General features: G+C 42.7%; 4 protein-coding genes across 7 annotated transcripts; 2 read left to right on the top strand and 2 right to left on the bottom strand.

Annotated features, from left to right (window-relative positions):
* The first annotated feature begins 1639 nt into the window (after nt 1–1639).
* LOC114451551 (ferritin, heavy subunit) lies at nt 1640–5261 on the top strand. Its single transcript, XM_075353440.1, is given in 5 exon segments — nt 1640–1730; nt 4245–4348; nt 4450–4596; nt 4720–4845; nt 4936–5261. Coding segments are annotated over 4 exon segments (534 nt in total). The 5' UTR covers nt 1640–1730; nt 4245–4246; the 3' UTR covers nt 5095–5261.
* A 1091-nt stretch (nt 5262–6352) lies between these two features.
* On the bottom strand, nt 6353–9219 carry best1 (bestrophin 1). Its single transcript, XM_028431512.1, has 9 exons — nt 9068–9219; nt 8866–8960; nt 8548–8781; nt 8298–8452; nt 8138–8215; nt 7909–8061; nt 7746–7826; nt 7514–7665; nt 6353–7433 (listed from the first exon to the last, which is right to left on the bottom strand). Exons 1-9 carry the CDS (start codon nt 9217–9219, stop codon nt 6353–6355), a joined length of 2181 nt encoding a protein of 726 aa, XP_028287313.1.
* A 1014-nt stretch (nt 9220–10233) lies between these two features.
* Nucleotides 10234–16989, top strand: rab3il1 (RAB3A interacting protein (rabin3)-like 1). Of its 4 annotated transcripts, XM_028431257.1 has the most exons (13): nt 10234–10367; nt 10649–10935; nt 12614–12797; nt 12927–13022; nt 13262–13339; nt 13665–13901; nt 14065–14184; nt 14592–14720; nt 14803–14915; nt 15127–15150; nt 15486–15585; nt 15670–15736; nt 15816–16989. In XM_028431257.1, exons 2-13 carry the CDS (start codon nt 10727–10729, stop codon nt 15899–15901), a joined length of 1443 nt encoding a protein of 480 aa, XP_028287058.1. In that variant the 5' UTR covers nt 10234–10367; nt 10649–10726; the 3' UTR covers nt 15902–16989. The 4 variants fall into 4 exon arrangements, with proteins under 4 accessions (XP_028287058.1, XP_028287060.1, XP_028287059.1 ...); XM_028431259.1 differs by lacking the exon at nt 14065–14184; XM_028431258.1 differs by lacking the exon at nt 15127–15150.
* On the bottom strand, nt 16978–22015 carry epx (eosinophil peroxidase). The gene is made up of 17 exons (XM_028430458.1): nt 21998–22015; nt 21839–21920; nt 21674–21764; nt 21418–21593; nt 21126–21258; nt 20903–21032; nt 20617–20823; nt 19840–20206; nt 19608–19768; nt 19280–19538; nt 19035–19205; nt 18607–18844; nt 18322–18533; nt 18069–18233; nt 17834–17917; nt 17647–17743; nt 16978–17537 (listed from the first exon to the last, which is right to left on the bottom strand). Exons 1-17 carry the CDS (start codon nt 22013–22015, stop codon nt 17480–17482), a joined length of 2649 nt encoding a protein of 882 aa, XP_028286259.1. The 3' UTR covers nt 16978–17479.
* Nucleotides 22016–22832: the final 817 nt, after the last annotated feature.

The following is a 22832-nucleotide window of genomic DNA, read 5'->3' as shown; positions in this document are numbered from 1 at the left end:
AAGTATATTCGTCCTATTTACCAGTTTTACTGCCATTTATAGTTGTTACTAAAAGTTATATTAGAGTACAGTTACTCCTCATTCAGTTACCACATCTTTTCCTATACTGGCATATTTTCAGAGTTGTCTATTACCAAAATGTTGGTTTTTATTTATTTATTTCACGTTTTGATTGAAAAATGTAGGCGTCTCTGAAGCTCTAATGAATTGCAAATTATTATTATTAGACAAATTTACAAGGCTTGAATTTGATCTTAGCAAAACAAGAAAAGTGTCCTTGTTTAAAGTGACCTGTTAAATTCACAAAGTAAATCTGTCTCAGACAAAAGTGTTTTGAAGTTAAAACACTCAGCACTGTTACATTAAGTTTCTATTATACAGGCACTTTAAACACAAAAATTCTGTAATTGTAGTTATTAATAAGTTTATAAATAAAATGAAAACAGCACAGGCATGGAACTAAACCATTGAATCATACAAAACAAGAATAATAAACAAAAATATCATTTGAGAATCACGGATCATAATGAGATGGGCGGTAATGAATGCACTGCTTCCTGGTGTAAGGGAGGATAGAGGATACTCTCGGGAGGTGTTTCAGAAAAACATTGGGAATCTCCGAAGTGAACAAAATAGAGACAAGCCTAGAAAAACAGGAGAAGACAATAGAGAAGAAAAAAAGATAATGGCGTTCTTCAGATAAGACTGGACAACAGTACCTCCATCTTTTCTCTTTCCTCTTCTTTCTGTCTCTATCTGGTGCCTCATGTCAGCTCTTTTACATCCTCCCCTGTGTTCATTGTGGCCTACAATCCAGCTTCACCTGCTGTTAACCAGGTTAGTAACTTCTTAGTAACATCTGCTCTTGTGGAGCCATTTCCAGGTCTCTGCTGGCATGCTTTTTTTCCAGCTAGTGGTTGCAAGCCTGCTAACTATATTGTGTAGCCTACCTGGAGCACCTCAGCCCAGGGCCCACTACTTCCAGCCTGGCCTCCTCTAACCTCACTCTCATAGCCAAACAGTGATCCAATCTCTCAAGGATTCACAGGGGCCTGTCGTGGAAGTAGAAACCATGTACATGTATCAGAGACGATGAAATGAATGTCATGAATGTACCTTCAAATGCATAATATAGAATTTATGTTTTGGTGGCTGGAAATACCGCCATCTAGTGTTTAATTTTTGAAACTGCAGCCGCTCGTATTATAGCACAAAGGGCTATGGTAAGTCTTACTGAAGAAAATACTGTTAGTAATGTAAATTCTAAAAATATACTCAATATAAACATAAAACGTTTAATAGAAGAATATCTTGTCAGTACAGCTGCACCCTCGGAAGATGACCCCACCACCAATGTGGATCACTTATCAATACTGTGGTCCTTTTCTGATACCCTATAAACTGTCTCTCAATTCAACTCGGGACATAGCATAATGTTGTAATGTAATGTTGGTGTGCAGAGCCTCTACAACACAGCAGAATACACTACATAGGACTCTATATAGTGAATGGGGGGGGGGGGGGGGGGGTGAGCCATCAACAATCAAAACGTAGTGACGTAACGATGGCTGCGTCGAGACGGTCTATGGAGCGACGTAGAAACGTACTCAGGCGTAAGTGTGACCTAACGTTAACTAGTGTGCGGCTAACTGAGTGGAAAATTAGCATCAAGCTGCAACACAGCTGTGATTGATTACCTCTGTGCAGAGTGAGAAATCAGTGGGTATCAGGTAGGTGCTTGTCGCCTCCAGCTGCTCCGCCTCCTGTGGTGTTGTCGATCATATGTATTTGGGTCATTGACAAATCAAGCTTCTAAAAGGCTATTTTTAAAAAGTATTTTTTTTTTTAAATAATGTAATGCATATTTTTGAGTCCAGAATGTGTTTAAACAAATCTCATTTATTAAATAACCTTTCTAACAGTTTTAACTCATATTTTAACAGCTTTTTTCAACGTTACAAGCAAGACATGTCAGGTGGCGCAACCAAATATTTTTTAAATAAATATATATATATATATATATATATATATATTCCTAATATTTATTTCAAGATAAATCTTTGGCAAGTATCCATTAGGGTGTGTACACTAGGTAACACATTATTATTTGGTAGTTTTGTTTTGTTTATACAATAATTTAAGATTAAATAAGAGTAAAAGAAATCTTTTTTTCAAGAATGCAAGTAGTAAACATCTCATCAAAACCACTTAATACATTACATTTGATACAACCCTATAGTAAATGATAACTACAAAAAGGCATTTCCTGAAGAAAATGTAAGTTTGATTGCTGCAGCTGAAGCATTGCTTCTGGAGAATCAGAGGAATTCAGAGCTTTGTATGCCTCTGTGTGTCAGCCTGTCACCATGGTAACAGCAGAGGAGACCTCAAAAACCACTCCAACTTTAAGAGCCTGGTGTGCGGAAACGATTCGGAATTAGAAAATGTTAAAAATGACACCGAAATTGCTTAATATTTGAAAAATTATATTTTTTTGAGAAAAACTTCAAGTTGACCCGGAATGTCCTCTGTGAGAGGAACATTTTGATGGTTGAATGGCTAAAATCGGTCAATGTATGCTGAAGATACGCTGCGCCAAAAAACGTACGGAAGAATAAGAAAGAAAGAAAGAAAGAGGGTGAAGAACAACAGTTTGATTGCCTAGCAGCAATCAAACTAACACTAAAGTGAAGTTTTAACAAAATTGAAACATTTTCAAATATGGAGTAATATTTGTACAGGCCTACGGAGCCCCTCTGATGACATGGTACAGACCTTCTCAGGTCTGTGTAATAAAGAATTGTCAGTCTGAATGCATTAGCCATGTGTGCCATGAATTGAGAGGCTCTGGTTCATATATCTCTTTGAGAACTTCAGCTGAGTAGAAAAAAATGATGTCACCATGGTGGGGCCAAGTGAAAGCATTTTTTTCCTACCAGCTACTTGAAGAACTTGCCCTACAAAGCGGCATCTAAAATGTACATATTATTATGTAAAACTGTGGAATATCTTTAACTTAAAACTAGTAAACATTTTAGACATGTCACAGATATATTTAGAGCTTTTAATAACATTATATAGTGACATTCTTGCAGTTGTGCCACCTGACTAACTGGTTGCACCACCTGACTTTGGCAACTTAAATTAAACAGGCTTCTGTTTGGATGCTAGCATTAGCATCTACCCATGTCATCATATTCATATAGATCAATTTTTATAAATAAAGTGTTGTATGATAAAATGTATTTTTTCTAGTTTTCCAATGGTTGTACCACCTGACATAGAAAGTGTACCAGTCTATATATGAATTGAAAGTTGTTATTTTTATCAATATTTAAGAGAGACCTACAAACCTTTTAGCTTAATCCCAAGGGTCCCTTGGGGTCCTCTGGCTGATACAACATCCTGTTTACGGCTATTGTCTCTTCACTTTAAAATAAAAGCCCATTATTTATGGTTGCACCGCCCTGACATTAAGTAAATGAAAATTGCGGGACGTTTTTCAGTTATCTCAACAGCTTTAAAACTATTGATATGAGAAAAAAATAGATTATACAAAAGACTATAAACATAAAAGTATGCCAGAACAATTTATTTTGAATGTATTATTATTAAAAGAGCATTTTTAATAGGTTTTTCAGTCTGACCATTTGCTCGGACAGTTGCTCCACCTGACATCTTAGGGGTTTGAGAAGCCAAAACAGAAAAGAATATAATTATTTGAATGTACTGAAAAATGTATGAAAATAAATAGGTTTTATAGATAAAAGTGACCGATGTTATGAAAAGATTACATTATTTTGAAAGAAAATAGTGGACTCGGACTCGGACGAAAAATATGCATGTCATGTCATTGACCCATTTACGCATGCTTGCTACCGTTAACTAGCATCATTAGAGATGATTGTGCGACTTGTAGCATAGTAACTGCTCTAAGCTGTTGATAAACAGCTGCGGCATATCGACCAGAAACAACCTTATCACGGTCCAATTTATCAGTGATGCTTTGCGAAATTACTACTACAAAGTGTGCTTTCTTATTAACTTTGGGTTATTGTTTACAGTCAATAGATTAGAAAAGTATCTCAGCATGTTTCTTTAATGTGATGTTTTAGTTTGTATTTTTGATATGGATGCATATAAATATGGACGCCCTGCAGTCCTGAGAGTCAGTTTTATGGGTGAAAGTCATGCCTGAGTCATGCTGTGATCTGGTGAACTTGTCTTTTTTTTAATCTTTTCAGTAATGAGTTCACAAGTCCGACAAAACTTCCACCAGGACTGTGAGGCTGCCATTAACAGACAGATAAACCTGGAGCTGTATGCCTCTTATGTGTACCTCTCTATGGTAAGAAGTGCTTTCAGGCTGCCAGTGTCACCTGTATTAGTTCGCCGTTAATCTAAAGATAGTATATCGTTTTCATTCTGTTTTCTTCTTCTTGCTTAAAGGCATATTACTTTGAGAGGGATGACAAATCACTGCCGAATTTTGCAAAGTTCTTTCACATACAGTCCAAAGAAGAGCACAAGCATGCAGAGAAGTTGATGAGTCTGCAGAACAACCGTGGAGGCAGAATTTTTCTGCAGGATGTCAAGGTATGTGAGGACACTTCTCACAGTCACTGTCGCTTTTTTGGGCCAAAGCTGCTCTGGCAACATGTTCAAATTGCTGTTTTTTTAAAATGTCAATTGTTCAATATTGAATTATTTATGTATTAGAAACCTGAAAGAGATGAGTAGGGGAGCGGCCTGGAGGCACTGGAATGTGCTCTGCAGCTGGAGAAAAGTGTAAACCAATCCCTGCTGGACCTGCAGAAAATGGCGACTGAGCATAAAGATCCTCATGTAAGGCAGCAGGAATAGAGATAAAGTATCTGCCAGCTGAACCTGTCATACTGCTAACGCACAGCATTTGGTTCTTTATTTTGTTTACAGTTGTGTGACTTCATTGAAACACACTATCTGGATGAGCAGGTAAAATCCATCAAACAGCTGGCTGACTGGATTTCAAATCTGCGTCACATGGGAGCCCCTCAGGACGGCATGGCTGAATACCTCTTTGACAGACACACCATGGCGGAAGAAGCTAGTTAAACGACACTCTGTGTGTGTCCTCTGCACTCATCTATCCTGACACCGCCAGTGTGCACCAGTAACACTATTTATTTATTGTTGGACAAAAGCCATAAATAGCTCTGGCAACTTCTCATTAGAGTCCAGAGTGCAAATAATCACAATATGTTTAGAAATAAAGCTGACAAAGATTAATATAGGTTGCTCATGTTTTTGTATTTCCTGATATTTAACTATTTCTGTTGGGGTTTCAGGTAAAAAGAAGGATCCAGATGCGGATTCAGAAAACAAAATTAGATTTATTACACTGTTCGATTGTACTCAAACTCAAAACGCCCTTCTTGAGGAGGTCCAGCCACTTGCTGTGGAGGAAGGCACGCGCCTAAAAGAAAAAAAAAAAGACAGCAAAAAGGCCCAGCGGGCCAAAACCCTAACAATTTCTTTCAGTTTAAATAACAATTTGAGCCGCTTGGGGTCTGACATTAAGAATCCCTCATTTGTGTGCTGAATTCCCTGTATTGATCCCATAGGGGGCCTTCACAAGATAATCTATGAATTCATAGGGTAAGAAATCCATTATTATTTATTATTAATATCTTTTAAATATAGCGTTCTTCTAGCACTTTATTGACAAAAACCCCACCTTGTAAGAAAGATAAATTGCCAATACACTGACAGTGATTGGACGTAGACTGATCCTTCCCATTGGACACTTTTAAGTCATGAGATGCAACATTTTAAAGAGTTTCATGCCAATATTGTTGGTAAACTACAGCCATGCACAGGATTCTGGAAACACTGTGTTATTCGTAATGTTTGTTATTTGACTGCCACTACTTCTTGTGATTTTTGGTAACGTTATATTCCGTTAAAAATAACAGCTGATGCACAATAATTAGTTGGGCAGATTGCTTCTCTGTTCTCTTCTGTTTTACTGTAGTTGCTGTGAATTTAAGGCTAATTTTACTTATCGTATGCCTAAGATGAATAAATATTTAAGTACAAATATTTATGTTGTTTGAAATATTTATTGCAAAAAGTGTTCATAATGACAAAAGAAACATTCCTATTCCTAAAAACGTTCCTATTTTTTTCTTGTCCTCATATTAACAGTTAAATCTCACAAGTAGATTTATTCTTGTTATGTGAGAGCTTATTGGGAGAATGACGGTACCTTTCTGTTGTGTGTTAACTGACTGTATACTGACTATATCATAGTCCTGTACCTGTTTTTAAAACCACGCATGATTTAAAAAAAAAAGTGTCACACATTCTGTTTTCAGTCCTGGTCCCTTCCTCCTGCCGTCTTGTTCACCCCACCATCCACCAGAACACCCAGCAGGTCCCCTTCAGCCAATGAGATTCCAGAATCATTGGGTGAGTTTTGCTGATTGGTTTCTTGCTGTGATGGCGCTGAAGTGGAAACTGTGTTAATGTTATTGCTCAGCCCGCCATTGGTACCCCCGTTGCTTGCCCTCATGTTGGTGCTGAAGTTCCCATGGTTACTAAAACTACTGTGGCTCGTACCATTGCAGAGATTTCCTGCTGGGCCAGTGCTGTTGGTGCTTGTTGCATTAATGCTGCTAGAGCTGCTGTTGGGATTACTGGGATTTGTTGTTGATGCTGTGCGAGAGGGAGGGGTGAATGAAAACACCCTTTCCCCTCCATTCCCAGCCGTGCGAGCACTTGGGGGTCCAGTCTGGTTTTCAGTTGATGGGAGGGTGTCCAGAGTCAGGCGAGGTGGTGGGGGACGGCGAGACAGGAGACCATGTCCTGGTCTGAGTTTAGATATTGGACAGAGCTCAGGTAGAGGATCAGGGAAGGAGAATGTTGGGGCACTCTGCATCTCACCATCCTCGCTCAGCCAGGGAAAAGCAGAGGATGGTGGTGGAGGGATATGGTTTGGAGTATCAGGAGGGAGCAGCTGTGAGCCCACCATTGGTGGGGCTAAGGAGCTACAGCTGCGATCCCACTCATTTTGGTTCCTCCGGGCGGGTCGAGGGCGGGGCACAGCAGGGGGCACACAATGGATGGGTGTTTGAGGGCAGCTGTAGAAACCTGGTCTTTCATACAGGGGCATGGTAGAAAAGGCATAGTCTGGGTCTCGCTCCTGGTTCAAAGGCTGGCGGGTTTGACTTAGAGTCAGCGGTGCCTCTGAGTGCAGGTAAAGAGGGAAGCGGCTTAGCGGAGCTCCAGGCCGGCGGCGCAGCAGAGAAACCCGGGAGGAGCGAGGGAAGCTTGGGGACTGGACACCGAGTAGACGACCCAGCCCTCCAAGCAGCGGTGTGGAGTAGTTGGCTTCCTCGTTTTCTTTAATCTGCTCAAGATTGGACTGGAACTCCATCTCCTCTTTAGGAACACTGTGTTAGATCAAACATAAGGTTATAAATATGCAAAGCACAGGATTCAAGGCTGCTTGAGAGTAGAAACTTTAGTAAACCTGATATCCAGCGCTGAGCCCATGAAGGAAGGTTTGCGGTGTTCAGCACTGGCTGTAGTGTAAGGAGGTTGCGGTTCAGACTCATTCCAGTACATGTCCTTCTCCACCAGTGGTAGGCTGTCGTACATCTCATCCACAGACAACAAGGACACCTGGTACAAAATTAAAACCACAAGTCCAACAAAACCGTCACTATCAGCACTCAAGGAACAGCAAGTAGACGGATCCGCACCTGCAAATTCCGATCCACAAGCCAGTTGGTCTCAAAGTCATCATCATCTTCACCAAAAGGATTGATGAGTTGCTCAGCCACCTGACGTCATGAAAAACAGAAGGCCACCCTCAGAAATGCTCAGACATTCATGCAGTCATGGACTCATATGGTTGTGTCTCACCTTTAGCCAGCCAACATAGAAGAAAAACTGCAACAGTGTAAAAACAGGCAGGTAGAAGTCCAGATCATGACCCGGGTATCCCTGAGCCGGATCCAGGAACTGACGACCAATCAGACAAGCCAGGAAGAAGCTGTAGACAGCCACTGTTACCACCTAATAAAAAAAACATATTAGCCAAGTCTGGCAGAGTCTGACAGCAACCTCCAAGAAAAATGTGTTGGAGCCAAACCTGAGTATAAACGAGAGGCAGGCTGATCCAGTCATAACCGTACAGCTTCATACACTTTGCCCGTAAACTATTCAACTCCTGAACAGAGACAGAAGTAGGTCATGAACAAACAGGAAGTGAAGTGGTTAAAGAGGTTTAGGCTCTTCTATCCAGCACCTACGGTGAGAATAGCTGTGAGGGCCACATCATTGTTGATGCGTCCCTCTGTCCGTGCCCTCAGGGCCAGGCTGACAAACCACATACAGGGCACCCAGAACTTGTTGTGTGGAGAAGGCAAATCCTCCAGGTGCCTCAGCTCCTCTGACGTCATCAAACCTGAGAGGCCATAAACATGTTGACATCTTCTCTATGATGCAAACTGAGCATGCAGCTTTGGGTGTGTTCTTTGTGATGTCTTCATCATATCATACCTGCCTGCACCAGATGCTCCATGGTGGGAAACCTCTTGTAGACGGCTGTGCTGACAGAGCGGTAGATGAGCACACCAGAGAGGTTGGCGTACCTCATCAGGGTCCTGCGGGTCAGCCTGGAGGCCTCATCAGCTCCACGAACATGCCCTCCCACTAAAGCCGCCAAACGGTCAGGCCAGGGAACATTTTCAAACTGACCCCACCAACGTGACACGACCAAGGTCACATAGAATCCTGGTAAATTAAAAAAAAATGGGAGTCCAGGCATGCCGGAATCTCTGAGATTTTAAATTTAAAAACAGGAAAATACACACTCACCCAACACAAACGACACAGGGATGAGCTCTGCGTAGCGGTCACAATATATAGACAGCTTCTCAAACAGCCTCCTCTGGTCATCATTTAACACAAACCTGGTGAAGAAAACTTCTGGTGAGTCCCTAAATTCTACACTGGTAGATCTAGTGCAAGTCTATTGGAGGTGATACTGGTATTGATTGATCACTCTCCCAAAGAATACCTGTAGACAATGCTGAAGAAGTAGTAGAGCAGAGTGAAGATGATCAGTTCTCTGTACAGCAGTTTGTAGATGCTGCCCTTCCATCTCAGGAGCAGATGGAAGAAGGTCCCCAGACCTGCATCAGCGACTCTGCGGGAGTATGTCACCGTCATTGCTGTAGTTGTTCGCTGGCCAACCTGCTGTCTGACTGTGGCCTGACATGAAGGAGAGCAGTGAGGTGTTGTTGTTTTCTGTGCTTCGTCTGTGCTCCACGTCAGCACCTGGCCTGGATCTCATAATCTAAAAGGAGTAAGACAAAGTTTCATAACCTAAAGCCTAATACATGTTTTGATATATATTGAAATGTATAATTTAATATGTTTTCTTCATTTAATTGCTTGATAAAAATACATAGGTGATTCTCAGAGCTAAATCGAACAGGAGAGAAAATTTTTAAAGGTGACAACAGGTCAAATATACACACTTACCACTGAGACGGTCTGGCCATCGTACTTGTGGCTCGAGATGTGTCGCAGCAACGTTGAGGGTAAATGCTGGAGAAAGGAAACGAGGAAAGAAAAAGAGAGCAGGGGACTCCTACACCTCCGGTCACTTGATGTGTTAATCTGTTTCTGCAACAAAGCAGCATTGTGAGACCAGGCCCTGTTAATCTGAACAAATCTGAGGACAGCGGGGCTGCGGGGCAGCCACACTGCCACAAACAGGCTGGTTAGATATATAACTCTTTGAAACAATTCCTTTCAACCTTTGCAGTATGACACATATTTAATCTCTGGATTATAGAGGCTGGCAAAACAACCCAACACAACTTCTGTTGCTACATTATTTGTGCATCCACAGGAAAAGTCGGCTCCCTGTCACGTTACAGTTTTACCAGGGAGGCCCGCTCAGCTGTAAGGTTGCACAAACTGTGCTGTTACTTGTTACCTAATTAGTTAAACAGTAACTAATTAGCAGACCAATTCAACCTTAACCCTTTTCATCAAGGTGGAAACATTTGTTATGGAAATGATGTACTGAATCAAAGAAGTGACCCTGACCTGCAGTAAAACAAGTGGGAGGCTGCGGTCAGGTGAGACTGTGTGTGGGACGACCCCTGCTGGAAAAAATGTGCACAGCTGAATTGTTACTGGTCAGAAGGTGTTCTTGGTTAACCCTTCCTGTCTAACCAGGAGACTAGCAGCGGGTCGAAGTGCGGAGAGTTGAGTGATCTGAAACAAAATAAGATCATCAAAGCAGATTTTATGCTATATTTGCAGGTTATTTGCTACACTGGAAACAACTCTGAGTCTCAGCTTCGGTGAGTATATTCTATTATTAAATCACCCTAAAGGTGTGAACTTATCACACTGCACATGTGAATGATACCTACATGATATTGTATTGTGGCTTAGGTTACATTTGCTCAGACTATGTCAATGAAACAAATTCCTTCCTGTTTGCTCATTCTGAGAGTTGGTAGAGCTGTTTAAACACTACAGAGGGCATGTCGTATCCTCTAGAACAGTTTGGATAAACTCTTATGAGTCTTTGAGTTTTGATGTGACTGTAAGTCTGTCTTTTGTGTTTCTCTTTGTGTAGTCACAATATTAAATCTGCACTGAAGCTTTCCATCAGCTCCTGATGAGTCTCTGCACTACCTGAGAGAAAGACAGACACATGGATGCATTCGAGGGAATTCACAGCATCCAGATTTCCTCTTCACCACCGTCTTCAGAGTCTTCAAACCTGGGATATGAAGTACTAAAGACTAGGAGCCCTGGGATAGCAGTATACTCCTCTGCAGTCTTCTTTGGGACCCCTCATGTGGCTGCAGTCAGGCACGAGTCCAGCGGGGTCACTATAGAGGAAGGCTGTGTTGTTGGACGGTAAGTGTTACCCCCTAAAGCACTCTATTTGTGTGTGTGTGTGGTTTAGGAAGGCGTGGGGGTTTAAAGGACTGAGTCAGATATTGGCGTTTAAAAGCCAACTTCAGTTTTGTTAGGGACATGATGGCTTTGTTTCAGAACAGAATATTGTTTTTGTATATTACGTGACAATATTTACAACGTAAAAATGTTATTTTTGCATGGGCTGTGTCGCCTCTCCTGGTGCCAGTTAAGGATGTATTCAAATTATGTTACAATCAATGACTGTCAAGTCACACAGCATGCACATCAGTAGACAATGTCTACGTTTTGCATGTCAAATCTCACTGTGCAGCGCTGACACCATAAAGATATAGCAGGAAATCTGGGACAGAAGGAAAAACAAGGGGATTCATACAACAAACTGAACTTGGATTTAAAATCCAGATTACACAGAGTGAACATTAATCACCAACAGGCTGGGTAACACTGTGGTATTCATTACATGTACAATTACACATGTAAATGCAGTTAGTTTATACTTTATGTACTATATTTTCAAATAATGTGATGTAAAAATGGTTGGATCAATGAGGGGTCAGTAGGGGATCAATACATTCCTGACACTAATGGTTTTAAGATTGGTGTTAAAGCAAACCATGAATGAGTTGGTACTGTAGTGGACTGTGTGTGTGTCTGTGGACAGGACGTGTGTGTGGGAGTGGATGCGCTGTCATGTGACCTGCGGGAGGAGGAGGAGGAGCAGGCAGAAACAGAGGAGACACTCGTTTACTGACTTGGACATTTATGAGGGGGAATACACAGAAATGTGTTAGTGCAGAGTGTGAAACCACCCCCAGTGTTTCACTCCGTCTGCGTCCCATCGCTCTGTTTGTTTTTGTTGTTTGTTTTTTCTGTGCGCTGCTGCTGCTGTTGTTGTTATTTTGTTTACGTCAGCGTCCGCATTCCTCCGCTCAGATTTAAAACGATTGGGATTAGTGTTAGTGTAACTAGCTAACATTAGCTGAGTTTGTGGAGCTTTTTTTAATTTAACAACCGAAAGCAGCTGAAAGAAGCTGGAGGGGAGAAGCTGACAGACACACGGACAGGGTGGGAGGTTTGTCTGTTGTCCCGGGACTCTGACAGGGTAAGGGCGGATACTGACGGGAGAAAAGTTGTTAGCTAAGTGGCTAGTTAGCTGCCCTGTGTGTGGAGATAACAACTTTGATCAGATTCTGTCTAATGAAATGTTGGGTTAGCTCATGTTGAAAGAGAGGGTCTCAATCTGTGGATTGGGGTCCCTCCTTTGGTCCTTGACTGTAACTGAGTGGGAACATGTGTGATACATTAGAGGAGGGTAAGATGCTTCCAGACACTCGATATGTGGGATAAACAAAAACTTGTCTTTTCTCCATTCTGACATGTTGGTTAATTGCTGCAGGTTCAGGGTCTGGTTATTTTCCATATTGACTTATTGTTTTATGGCTTAGTGGGACAAGTAATACATGTGTACTGCCTGCTGTGAAAAAAAACATCCATATACCTATTATCAAAGAATCAGTGCTCAATAATGTAAAGAGCAGATATATAGGTTGTAATGATCTGTTTGTGTGTGTGTGTTCAGGTTAAAGCACCACAGTTTGACGTGCAGCTGAATATTTCCAAAGTGTGTTTGTGTTGACTATAAATTTGTCTGCAGGTTGGTAGATCTGGATCCAGAGCCAGATTCCAGAGTGGAGGGAGGAGGCCAGGCTGGGCCCACCTCAGGCAGAAACCATGGCGACCTCACCAGGCTCCGCAGCTCCTCGCTGGAGATCAGAGAAAAAGAAATACGAGAAAAGGGCTCAGAGATCCTGAGGGAACAGCTGGACGCTGCAAAGAGGGTGTTGTAACCTACTTTGCTCTCGCACGCATAGATACCCGAAAGATAGTGTGAACAAAAAAAACTGATGACATTGCAAGTGTTCTTCCCTGTTAAATGTGGTTGTGACATTTTCTCCTGTACAACTCAGGAACTGAAACTAAAGGACAAGGAGTGTGAGCGCCTGTCGCAAGTCAGGAATCAGCTGGAACAAGAGCTGGAGGAGCTGACTGCCAGTCTGTTTGAGGTCAGCAGTAACAAACGCTCTCTGCAGAGTGCACAGTCATTTTGACAGCTCAGCATTAGGGGAGTGGAGAGATGCTGTATGGGTCCTAAATTTCACACTTTGCATTTAGTATCACTTTGTTTATATTTTTCAAACACAAGCAACAGTGTCAGTTATTTGGAAGTGTTTTACTTCTGTTTTGGTGTCCACCAACCTCATTTGGTGTGTAAAACTTTGCTTTTTCCATTTCCTTTCAACAGGAAGCTCACAAGATGGTGCGTGAAGCTAATGTGAAACAAGCAACAGCAGAGAAACAACTGAAGGAGGCTCAGGGAAAGGTGTGTGAAGTTGTTTCAGCAGCCACTAAACCACTAAAAAGACCCATATTTTATACAGCCTTTTATTCACAAGGAACAGCCTAATGCCACCTTAATACACTCTCTAAAAGGCCAAGCTGGTGCTGCACAATCAGTCTTGCCATTTGTCTTGTTTGATGTGTTCCATTGTAGTGCTTCTTTCATTCAAACAGTGGGTGATGCGGCATTATGACTCCGTCCACTGACAGCCCTGAGGCACAACAAAATACCTCACCAGTGGCTGAAAACCCACAATTGCTTAGTAATTCCATATAAATAGCCTTATTTTTTTTTCGCATGTTCCCAGATTGATGTTCTGCAGGCAGAGGTGACGGCGCTCAAGACTCTAGTGTTGACCTCCACACCTTCCTCACCAAACCGCCAGCTGCATCCACAGCTGCAGTCTTCAGGTACCAGGGGAGGGTACAAACATACCGGGGGTCACACCCGCAATAAGAGCGCCAGTGGCGCATTTCCATCTTCACCTGGAAAACCAGAACCCTCACCAGTTTCCATACAGCCTGTGGCCAAAGAGGACCGAGAGGTAACTTTGTACATCACTTTAAAGTTTCTAATACTTGTGTATCCCTCTTTCCTGCTTCTTAGTTCCTGTGTCAGCTGACTTAGCTGTATTTTTCTGTCTCTCACTGCTGGCCTCTTCCTGACCTGTTCTTCCTCTCTGTCTCTGGTGTGTCCTGCTCTCTCAGCCTGCAGCTCCTGCTCTCCTCTCTTTGATTTTCTGCCTCATACCTGGCCAGTCTGTCAATATGACCTATGACCCTTATTGGCAGGAGAAGGGGGAGGGGTTAGGCACTGACAGCCGACAGGTAACTTGCATCCTTTCCACTCTCCGTGCCTCAGTCTTGTTCTTGTTTGTAAAAGAATTGGTTATTTTTAGTGTGGTTGTATGAGGAATGTGGGCTCACCTCTGCTGAAAATACATATTTATAGGAATTGGTTTTGTATTTTAAGCTAATTTTGCTTTATTTTTTGTTTGGAAGCAAAAAATTGAAAAATTGTTCACATACAGTATGATTAGTTCATTTACAACTATGACACCAGTGTCCTTCCAAAAAAAGTTTTTTTTTAAGGTACTACAAGCATACACTCATCATTGGGTAATTTAGGTTAAAATACTAAAACAAAGCTGACGTGCCCTCAGCAGCTTAGTTTGACACATTAGAGAGGTGACGTGTGGGTGATGCTTATGGATGGGTGTTTTCTCTGTCCGCAGATGGACTCTGTTCTGTTTGCAGAGTTTTTGATGTGGAAGGAACATCCAAGTCTGGACCGCTCCTCTGCCTTCCTGAGTCGTATTTACAGAGAGGACATCGGACCATGCCTCTCCTTCACCAGATCAGAGGTCAGATTCTCACTGCTTCTTTGTGCCAAATCCACAATGCTACATTTGTTAGTTAACAAGTTAATGTTACTGTTCTCCACAGCTGTCCCAGCTGGTTCAGAGCGCCGTGGAAAACAACTCTCTGACCATCGAGCCAGTGGCTATGTCAGCACTACCCATGGTTAAAGCCTCTGCTATAGAATGTGGAGGTCCTAAGTGAGTTTCTATAGTAACTGCTATCCTCTGTTTCACCACTCACTGCTAGAGTATGGCCGAGTCAACACTGGAATCCACACGTTTTTCACTCCTCCACTGATGATTTATGATGATAGCTGAAGCCTTTTCACTCTATCACTGGGATGTTTCTGGGACAGATTTAATCAATAGGCACATTTCTAATCCCTGATCAGAAATCTTTTTTTTTCAGTGGCTTTAGGGCTGCAATAGAGACGTAAGTCCTCTTTGGAACCAATCACCTGTTTTCACTAACTCGGATTATGATAGCATGAAAAATCTGTCCATGTGCACAGTTGTAACAAATGTTTATTTATCCAGATGTGGTCTGCACGTGTCTGCGTTTACATTAACACAAACTAGAACCATTGTCCCATCTTTCTGTGACTAACTTTGTCCGTGCATCTCTGTTCATTGTCTGAAGTGCTTTATTTATGTCTCTTACACACCTGAAGAGCTATGATCAGTGTTTGCCATCATATAACACAGACTGTATATCCACATATGTTGTAGCTGCATCTTTTTTTGACAGATCATGTTCTCTGCTTGTAGAAAATGTGCATTAAGTGGCATGTCACGTCTCTGCCGACATCGCATTAAGCTGGGCGATAAGGGGAGCTACTATTACATCTCTCCTTCCAGTCGAGCACGGGTAGCTATCACTTTCATTCTGCAGGTTTCTACATGTTACATTTATGTTGCTAGATGTCACTTTGTCCTGATTTCACCTTTTTAGATCACAGCAGTCTGCAATTTTTTCACTTACATACGGTACATCCAGCAGGGCCTGGTGAGACATAATGGTAAGTTGGCACAGAACACTGTATTTATATTTGTATTTGAATACAGATATTATATTTATCTTTTTGTGTCCTTGTCAAGCGGAGCAAATGTTCTGGGAGGTGATGCGTCTTCGAAGAGAGATGACTGTGGCCAAGTTAGGTTTCTACTTCACAGACCAGGTCTAGACGACCTGACAGGTCACCCCAGAACCTTGATTACTCTGACAAGTGATTGTGGGGTAGCTGTGGTCACACACAGGTCTTAGATCAGGTTTTAATTGGGTTTAATCAGCAGCATAGCTGAGATTGACCAACAAGGGAAACACAAATGTCCATGTTCCATTTTTGGAAAAGCAATAATGACAATTGGGATCAAACAAACATGGCAGGAAAACCACAAATGTTACCAGATATTTTGACAAATGAAACTAACTGCTGTCCTCTAATAATTATCTCCACTACTGTGGATAATATATATTATCTGTGAGCTTTGGATCTCCCGGGTGGAGAACACACAACATAACACAATAGATTCAGGTTTCAGGCATTGGTCTGACCACAACTGTAAATGAAAGCAGTGTACAGAGTTCACTTTTTAGTGTCTTACCTCAAGTATTACAACTATGTAATGTAATATAAGTTTTATTGTTTCCACAGAGCAATGATTTAGTTGGTTTTCTTTGTTTTTACGTGACTACAGAGATCTCTTTAGCTGACACCACAGCCGATACTTCCTGTCTCAGCATGGCCTTAATTTTGTCAATGCAGTCGCGCACTTCCTGGTCTGGATGCCAGACTTTAGGCCTGTATTAATTAATCAGATGCATTGTGAATGAATGAACACTCCACACCTAGTGAGAGCTTTAAAATGCAGAGAAACAAGCTTTAATACAAGTGAAAGCAATGTGACAACTGTAGTTTTGAATGTTTGCAAAAAATAGTATATACACACAGTAAAAGCCATATGTGACTTTGCATGAATGCCGACCATAAATGCACAGAGGTAGCACCTCATTATATGGATTCTATTTTTGGCCATTGTGTCAGGGATTCTTCAGGATATCGAAGTTAAGACCCACAAGTTTGAAGAAAGGATTCTTAGAAGTGTAATCTCTGAGAAAATAAAACTCAAATATTGGCACAGAGGTTCCAATCCTCTTCTGTCAAAGTTTATTAAGAATGTTGTGTCAGAAAGTGCAATAACTGATTCTATAGCCTTATTAGTGTCTATGTAAACACTCCATTAAACACAAGGCATTGTAGCCTGACTCTCACCTTTGTACTGTCTTACTGTTTAAAAATCTGATGACTCATTGCTGTGTTTGATTTCAGCCTGGTACAACCAGAGCATACAGAGATTTGTTTTACTTGGGGCATGTCACTAAGTGGGTTTTAGAATAAGGTCACTGCTTGGAACCGCCTGATTACCGCAGTACCACACACTCCGATACACAACCACAGTTGCCTAACAGGTTTTAAAATAGGCACAGGGAGGAAATGGCGAGGAAATACTGAGACCATGTACTGCTCAGAGGGGCTTTAAGGTCTGAAAATCTGTTTTTGGAACAGACATTCCAGTAAGATTTCAGTTTCCGGATAGAAAAAACTTCTGTAAGCTTCTGTTTTTTTTGTAATGTGTGGTCAGGTCATTAAATAGGTAAAAACTGTAGTTATAAATTAACGGGACAACTATTCTGCTAATGTTGCCAGTTAAATATCAAAATCCCATTTACTGTAACAGACAAATGCAACAACAAAAATAGTTTATCTTTTGTCCTGACAGCATCCAGCAGTGACCAACTCCATTGCCTTTGGGAAATATCTGTAAAAACAAATCACAATATCTGACCATATAGGATGGCTTAACAATAATATATAATTACCACTGGGCTAAAACCTATCAACCACAGCTTCATTTTTTAGTGACATACCTGCGATAACAGATCATAATCAACAGAAACACGGCCACGCTGCCAATCAACACAATCACTGCGGTGACGATGGAGACAGCAGACAGCGTGGATGGTTCTGGATCACAGGAGAAGTTAAATCAGAACTGAAACTTGTGTCTTACATGTTAAAAGTATTTTCATCAGTGCTTGAAATATCTGGACCAACCTGAACAAATGAAAGACCCTGGTATGTTGAGGCAGTCCAGGTGTTGTGGACAAGGAGAAACAAGTTCTTCACATTCATTGATGTCTGCAAAACCAAAAAAAATATAAATAAAAAAAAATAAAAGCGCTATATCATGTGAAACTACTGATAAGAACCAACTCATTTATATTTACATTTGAACATGAATTTCTACCCAGAAACCAACAGGTGGATTTCTTGGTTTTGAGCTCTGCACCTTGACATGTTGGTGGTGTGGAACTCCACTGCTGGCTCTTTGTGTCACAGCTGATAGATGAAGAGCCCAGAAGGGTGAAGCCAGATTGACACTGATAGAGAATCACAGAGTTGCAGAGCAGGGAGTAGCCAGACTGAATCCTGGGTATTGGACCGCAGCTCGGGTCTGTTAAAATAAAAAGTAAAAAAAAAAAAAAAAAAAACATTGCACAACTCCAGATTTACACTCGGTCTATCATCATCATCATCATCACCTGTGTCTGGTTCTTTCCAGGGGCTAAGGTCGAGGTGAGGGATGAGCGGGTGGGAACATGGCAGCATGTCGTTCTGGCTCTCTGTGCGTGAGAACGGGTCTGCAGGGACATGCGTGATGTGGCTATTGTCACAAATGATGCGGGACAGAGAGGTGGTGTGTAGGTGTCTCCTCTGGGAGCTGGTGAAGACGCCTTCCCGCTCCCACCAAAACCTTGGGGAAAAAACACAGATTTACATTCCACACCTTGCATCCTTATCGTAGTAATACTCTGGTAAGTCATCACCTGTCTCCATCTCTCAGTGCTCTGAACTGTTTGGCCAGCAGGCAGGATAGGAGCGGTCCGACTCGGCCTCCGGGCAGAGCAGGCTCAGAGATGGCCCCCACCCACACGTCAATGTTGTGTGGTGTCCCATATAGGAGCTGGAATTTGTGAGCCAAAGTGAAGTTGGCCAGAATATCAGCCAATTCAGATGTAGTGTTAGGAACAGAGAGCCCACAGAACCTCCGCCACGAGCCGTATCCTGATGGACATGATAAGGAGGTTAAAGGTTTGGCACTGAGAGGCGTAAAGAAGAACTAAGCATCTAAAGGCTTATGTATACAGGAAGTAGAGAAAAAACTGTCCTTGTTTACAGTCAGTTGTAACTGTTGACAGCCAACAGGGTGAAATGATACAGTAACTAACTGCAAAGATAAGGTACAACTTGTTACCAGGCAGGCCGTGGTCCCGCCCCCTCTGGAGATTGAGGGCCCCTAGGTCCAAAGGCATACCCCCCTGTGCCTGAAACAGCCTTTCTGTCAGTTCCTCCACCATCATCTGACCTGGAGTCTGCAACTTAGCTGGAGACAGAAGCAGACCGCGCAGCACCGGGTCTATTCCACCTGAAACACCCGAACAAAATAAAAATGTAGTGACAGAAAATCTAATATAATTTAAGCACAGCATCATTCTTTACCTTCCTGCACAACCCTCCATGAAGCAAACAGTGAGTGATGCAGGGGCAGTGAGGGATACTGGGAGTTTGTGGTGTATCCTGGTCCCAGCCTGGTCAGCACTGGCTGCACGGTGACGTGGGCAAAACGAAATGCAGCTGTTGCAAATACATTAGCGATGCTGGGATCCACAGCAGGGTCATAACCCTGGTAGGGAGGCATCAGATGAGACATGGCGCTCTCACCGAGAACCCGCAGCAGGTAGTGCTCCCATGTAAGAATCTAGAACAATAAAAGAACAGAGCAGAGTGAGAATGATCAAAATAAATGTGTTGAATGTCCATCTGGTACCTGGTGAATGGCTCCTATGATCTTGCGAGCCTCCTGATAGAGGGTGTCCGGGCTCCAGTGAGGGTTGAGGAGGTGCAGCTCTTTGACCAGTCTGTTGTGCTCTCTCAGGAAGAGTGTGTGCAAGGCGATCAATCCCAGATGTTCATTGGCTCTTGAATCACCTGTGAAGCATTAACCATGAAGAGCAGACACACTGAAGCCTGCAGAGAGAGAACATTCATCATTCACTCACCAGCCTGAAAACAGGATGAGGTGTTGTGCCGGGGGACAGACTGGTCCAACAGTCCGGATCTGGTGGAGTTGCGAGGGCCGCATGGGTCCAGGTGAGCCTGCAGGCGAGGCAGGAAAGGCATGTAGGCCAGATCCTGGTCTGAATGCTGCGAGTTGAGGGCCATCGAGCCCAGAGGAGACGAGTGGTTTCTGAGGGCGGAGGCCAGACTGGAGGAGCTGCCATACACCATACTGGCATCTACAAAGGAGTTGATGGCGTTTAGCTGCTCCCGGTGGCGGTGAGGCAGAACTCCTTCACTGCAGCTGGGAGCAGAGCGAAAGAAGGGCATGCAACTCTGGACACTGTAACGAGGATCGGACAGTGGGATCTGAGAAGGAAAGGAATCAAGTTTTTCACCTTTAAAAGATCACTTTGCCTTTTTGTCACTGTATATGTTTTTCATTGTTTTTTGTGTTTCTGAGTTTCTTCATGTGCACATAGGAAAAAACAGGTTATAACTTCATCCTGGATGTGTTCTATTACATATAAATGGATTCTCCAAACAGAAACTTGGAGTAGTCTGTTAAACAAAAACATGATACTGTGAAATATAAACTGTATTTTTTCATTATAGCTCTTTGTTGTAACTTATAGGTACAATCAGTCACCAGCAGACATTGCTTTGTTTTGAGGTATCACACTGAAAGTATTGTCTTGTTTCCGTCTTCTCACGTTGTATTTTCAAATCAAATGTTAAACCAGAGCCCTGTGACAGCAGCAGCAGACAGTACAGCGCACCTGTATGGGGAAGCAGGGTGTGTCTCGGCTGCAGGTGTGTGTGCAGTCGGCTCCTGTCTTAAAGGCAGCTGTACTGGGGCTCTGAGGCGTCAGCACCATGTCATGGTCGATCCACTGACCCCAATCCACCAGCAGGTGGGACAGGGTGCAGTCCACAGAGATGTTGTCATTGTGAGTGTACAGCACTTCCTGAGACACAAGCCGCACCTGAACAATAGAAGATATTAAAGAGTGATGAAGCAGACAAGGTCAGAGGACAACTGAGAGCATCTTGCAGGGCTCATACTGGAGGCAGGCTGACGTTGTGGTAGGTGTGTTCAGGCTCCCACCCCCTTGGCGTCCCCCACACATCCTCGTACTCCGGAGGCAGCCAGCGGGAATACGGGATGTTTGCAGCCCCCCATCGAGGATGTTGTCTGAACAAGACACACAACAGAGAGCTTACAAACCCCATCGGGTCAGGCACTGTTGGCTCTGTTGATACGTGCATGTCTAATGTCAGCTCTGACCTGTTGTTGCACTCGCCTGTGATGGATCTGTAGCGCTCAGACAGACAGTCGGCCTGACAGCTAGGTGTCTGCAGCTCAGCCGAGCAGCCCGTCACATGCAGCAGGTTCTCCCTATCTCCTTCACTCAGCAGCTCTGTTGAAACAAAGAGCAACAGAAGTAATACACAAAGTGTCTGCATAAGCTCATATATTCACTGATGTAAATCATAAAAAATGACATTTAAATCACAAAATCACACAAAAAATATTTGTTGGAAAAAATATGAGCTCATTAGGAATCATATCTCAGTACCGTACGGGTTTGGCTGCATCATAGTGTTGGTGTAGACCATCTCTCTGATCAGCTCCACCGTGTTGTCCAGAAGCTCAGCAGCGTGGATCTGAGTCCTGGTTCTGGCTTCAATCTGTTTAAACTGAGCCAACAAGTCACTGGGTCTCAGAGCGCCTTCAGACAAAGATTTCTTCGCCCTGGAAACATCAGGAGTTTTGTGACAGAGGCAGCCTTTGCTGTGGGTCAGCTGGATGTGAAATATTTCTACATAGATCACCTTTCACTTGTGTGTGCGTAGGCAGCATCGGTCAGTTCAATCGCCCGCTTCAGAGCCTCATCAACATATGCAGAGCCCAGGTACACAGTTCCTGAGACACCACGGCAAAGTTAGAAAGGCTCTGTGCAGCTACTCTCTAAAGTAACAATCAGAGAGAAATCCTACCTGAGCTGTTGTCAAACACTACATTTAGTGATGCATTCTCAGGAATGGAGAGCAGGACCAGAGTCAGTCCAAGCACAGACACCTGAAACCAAAAGACACCAAACTGAATACCTTTAAAAAAACTGTTGAATGATATTAAATAAAAGAGCAGAAACTCACAATTAGTGCTGCATCCATCCCAAACCACAGGCGAAGTGTTTTCAGGTTTCACAGTTGCTTCAGTATCTGTCTGCTGCGCTGACTTTGACTCATCTTTGAGAGCCAGCAGGTGTAAGTGCATGTGTGTCTGTGTGGCTGCAAGTGTCGAGGTTGCTATGTATACACTGGCAGGTATGTGCAGAATCCCCTTATCGGTCCTTCTGGTGACAGGAACTCAACATCAAACAGTGGAGTGGCTGCCACGACCTAATAACCTTTCAAATCAAATTCACTTCTGTCTGCTCAGCCTTGATGAAAACCCTCTGTCAAATCAGAGTTTCAAACAAATTAAATAATTTGACCCATCCCTCTAAAGAACTGAGAATGTATGACTGCATTGTAGTGAACCAATCAACCAAACAAAGAGGGGGTCGAAATTTTAGATGTGCGAGTAACTTTAGTCACAGAAAAAAAAAAAGAGAAGCGCGTTTATTATTTTTTAAGCAGCCAAATCAAGCTTTTATAAAGTTACTAAGATTAGTGTTTGGGGGTTTTTTGTGGCATGCCATCAGGCTGAATCTGATGGTATCTCCGCCAGTGACATACACAGGTGGCTGAGCAGGAAGATGATGACAAGCCAAGTGCAACAGAAAAAAAATAAGGGATCTCACAAAAAGGTTTCACTGTGACTCATAAAGACTGGTTGTGTCCACTCTGAGCCTTTAAATGTGAAGCAACAGGACTCTCTGCTGCCCACTCTCTCCTCTTTGATACTCCAGGTGTGTGATACCATCAAGTGAGTCATCGGTCCCATTTCATTACACTGTTATTAGTATTATCTCTGCTGATCCAACTG

This window comes from Parambassis ranga, chromosome 19 (assembly GCF_900634625.1).
Source record: "Parambassis ranga chromosome 19, fParRan2.1, whole genome shotgun sequence".
Lineage (NCBI taxonomy): Eukaryota > Metazoa > Chordata > Actinopteri > Ambassidae > Parambassis > Parambassis ranga.
Note: the sequence above shows the minus strand (reverse complement) of the source record. Positions and strands in the feature narration are given on the sequence as shown.

What these genes read in the sequence shown, in the direction of transcription:
- best1 (XM_028431512.1), bottom strand. Translation starts at nt 9,219, where the DNA reads ATGACGGTGACATACTCCCGCAGAGTCGCTGATGCAGGTCTGGGGACC. An exon ending in TTCTTCAGCATTGTCTACAG is followed by an intron (nt 8,961 to 9,067) that starts GTATTCTTTGGG and finishes TTTCTTCACCAG; the next exon opens with GTTTGTGTTAAATGATGACC. An exon ending in GGAGCATCTGGTGCAGGCAG is followed by an intron (nt 8,453 to 8,547) that starts GTATGATATGAT and finishes ATGGCCTCTCAG; the next exon opens with GTTTGATGACGTCAGAGGAG.
- rab3il1 (XM_028431257.1), top strand. Translation starts at nt 10,727, where the DNA reads ATGGATGCATTCGAGGGAATTCACAGCATCCAGATTTCCTCTTCACCA. An exon ending in TGACTGCCAGTCTGTTTGAG is followed by an intron (nt 13,023 to 13,261) that starts GTCAGCAGTAAC and finishes TCCTTTCAACAG; the next exon opens with GAAGCTCACAAGATGGTGCG. An exon ending in ATAGAATGTGGAGGTCCTAA is followed by an intron (nt 14,916 to 15,126) that starts GTGAGTTTCTAT and finishes TTTTTTTTTCAG; the next exon opens with TGGCTTTAGGGCTGCAATAG.
- epx (XM_028430458.1), bottom strand. An exon ending in AGTGTTTGACAACAGCTCAG is followed by an intron (nt 21,765 to 21,838) that starts GTAGGATTTCTC and finishes GTGGTGTCTCAG; the next exon opens with GAACTGTGTACCTGGGCTCT. An exon ending in CTCATCCTGTTTTCAGGCTG is followed by an intron (nt 19,769 to 19,839) that starts GTGAGTGAATGA and finishes AATGCTTCACAG; the next exon opens with GTGATTCAAGAGCCAATGAA.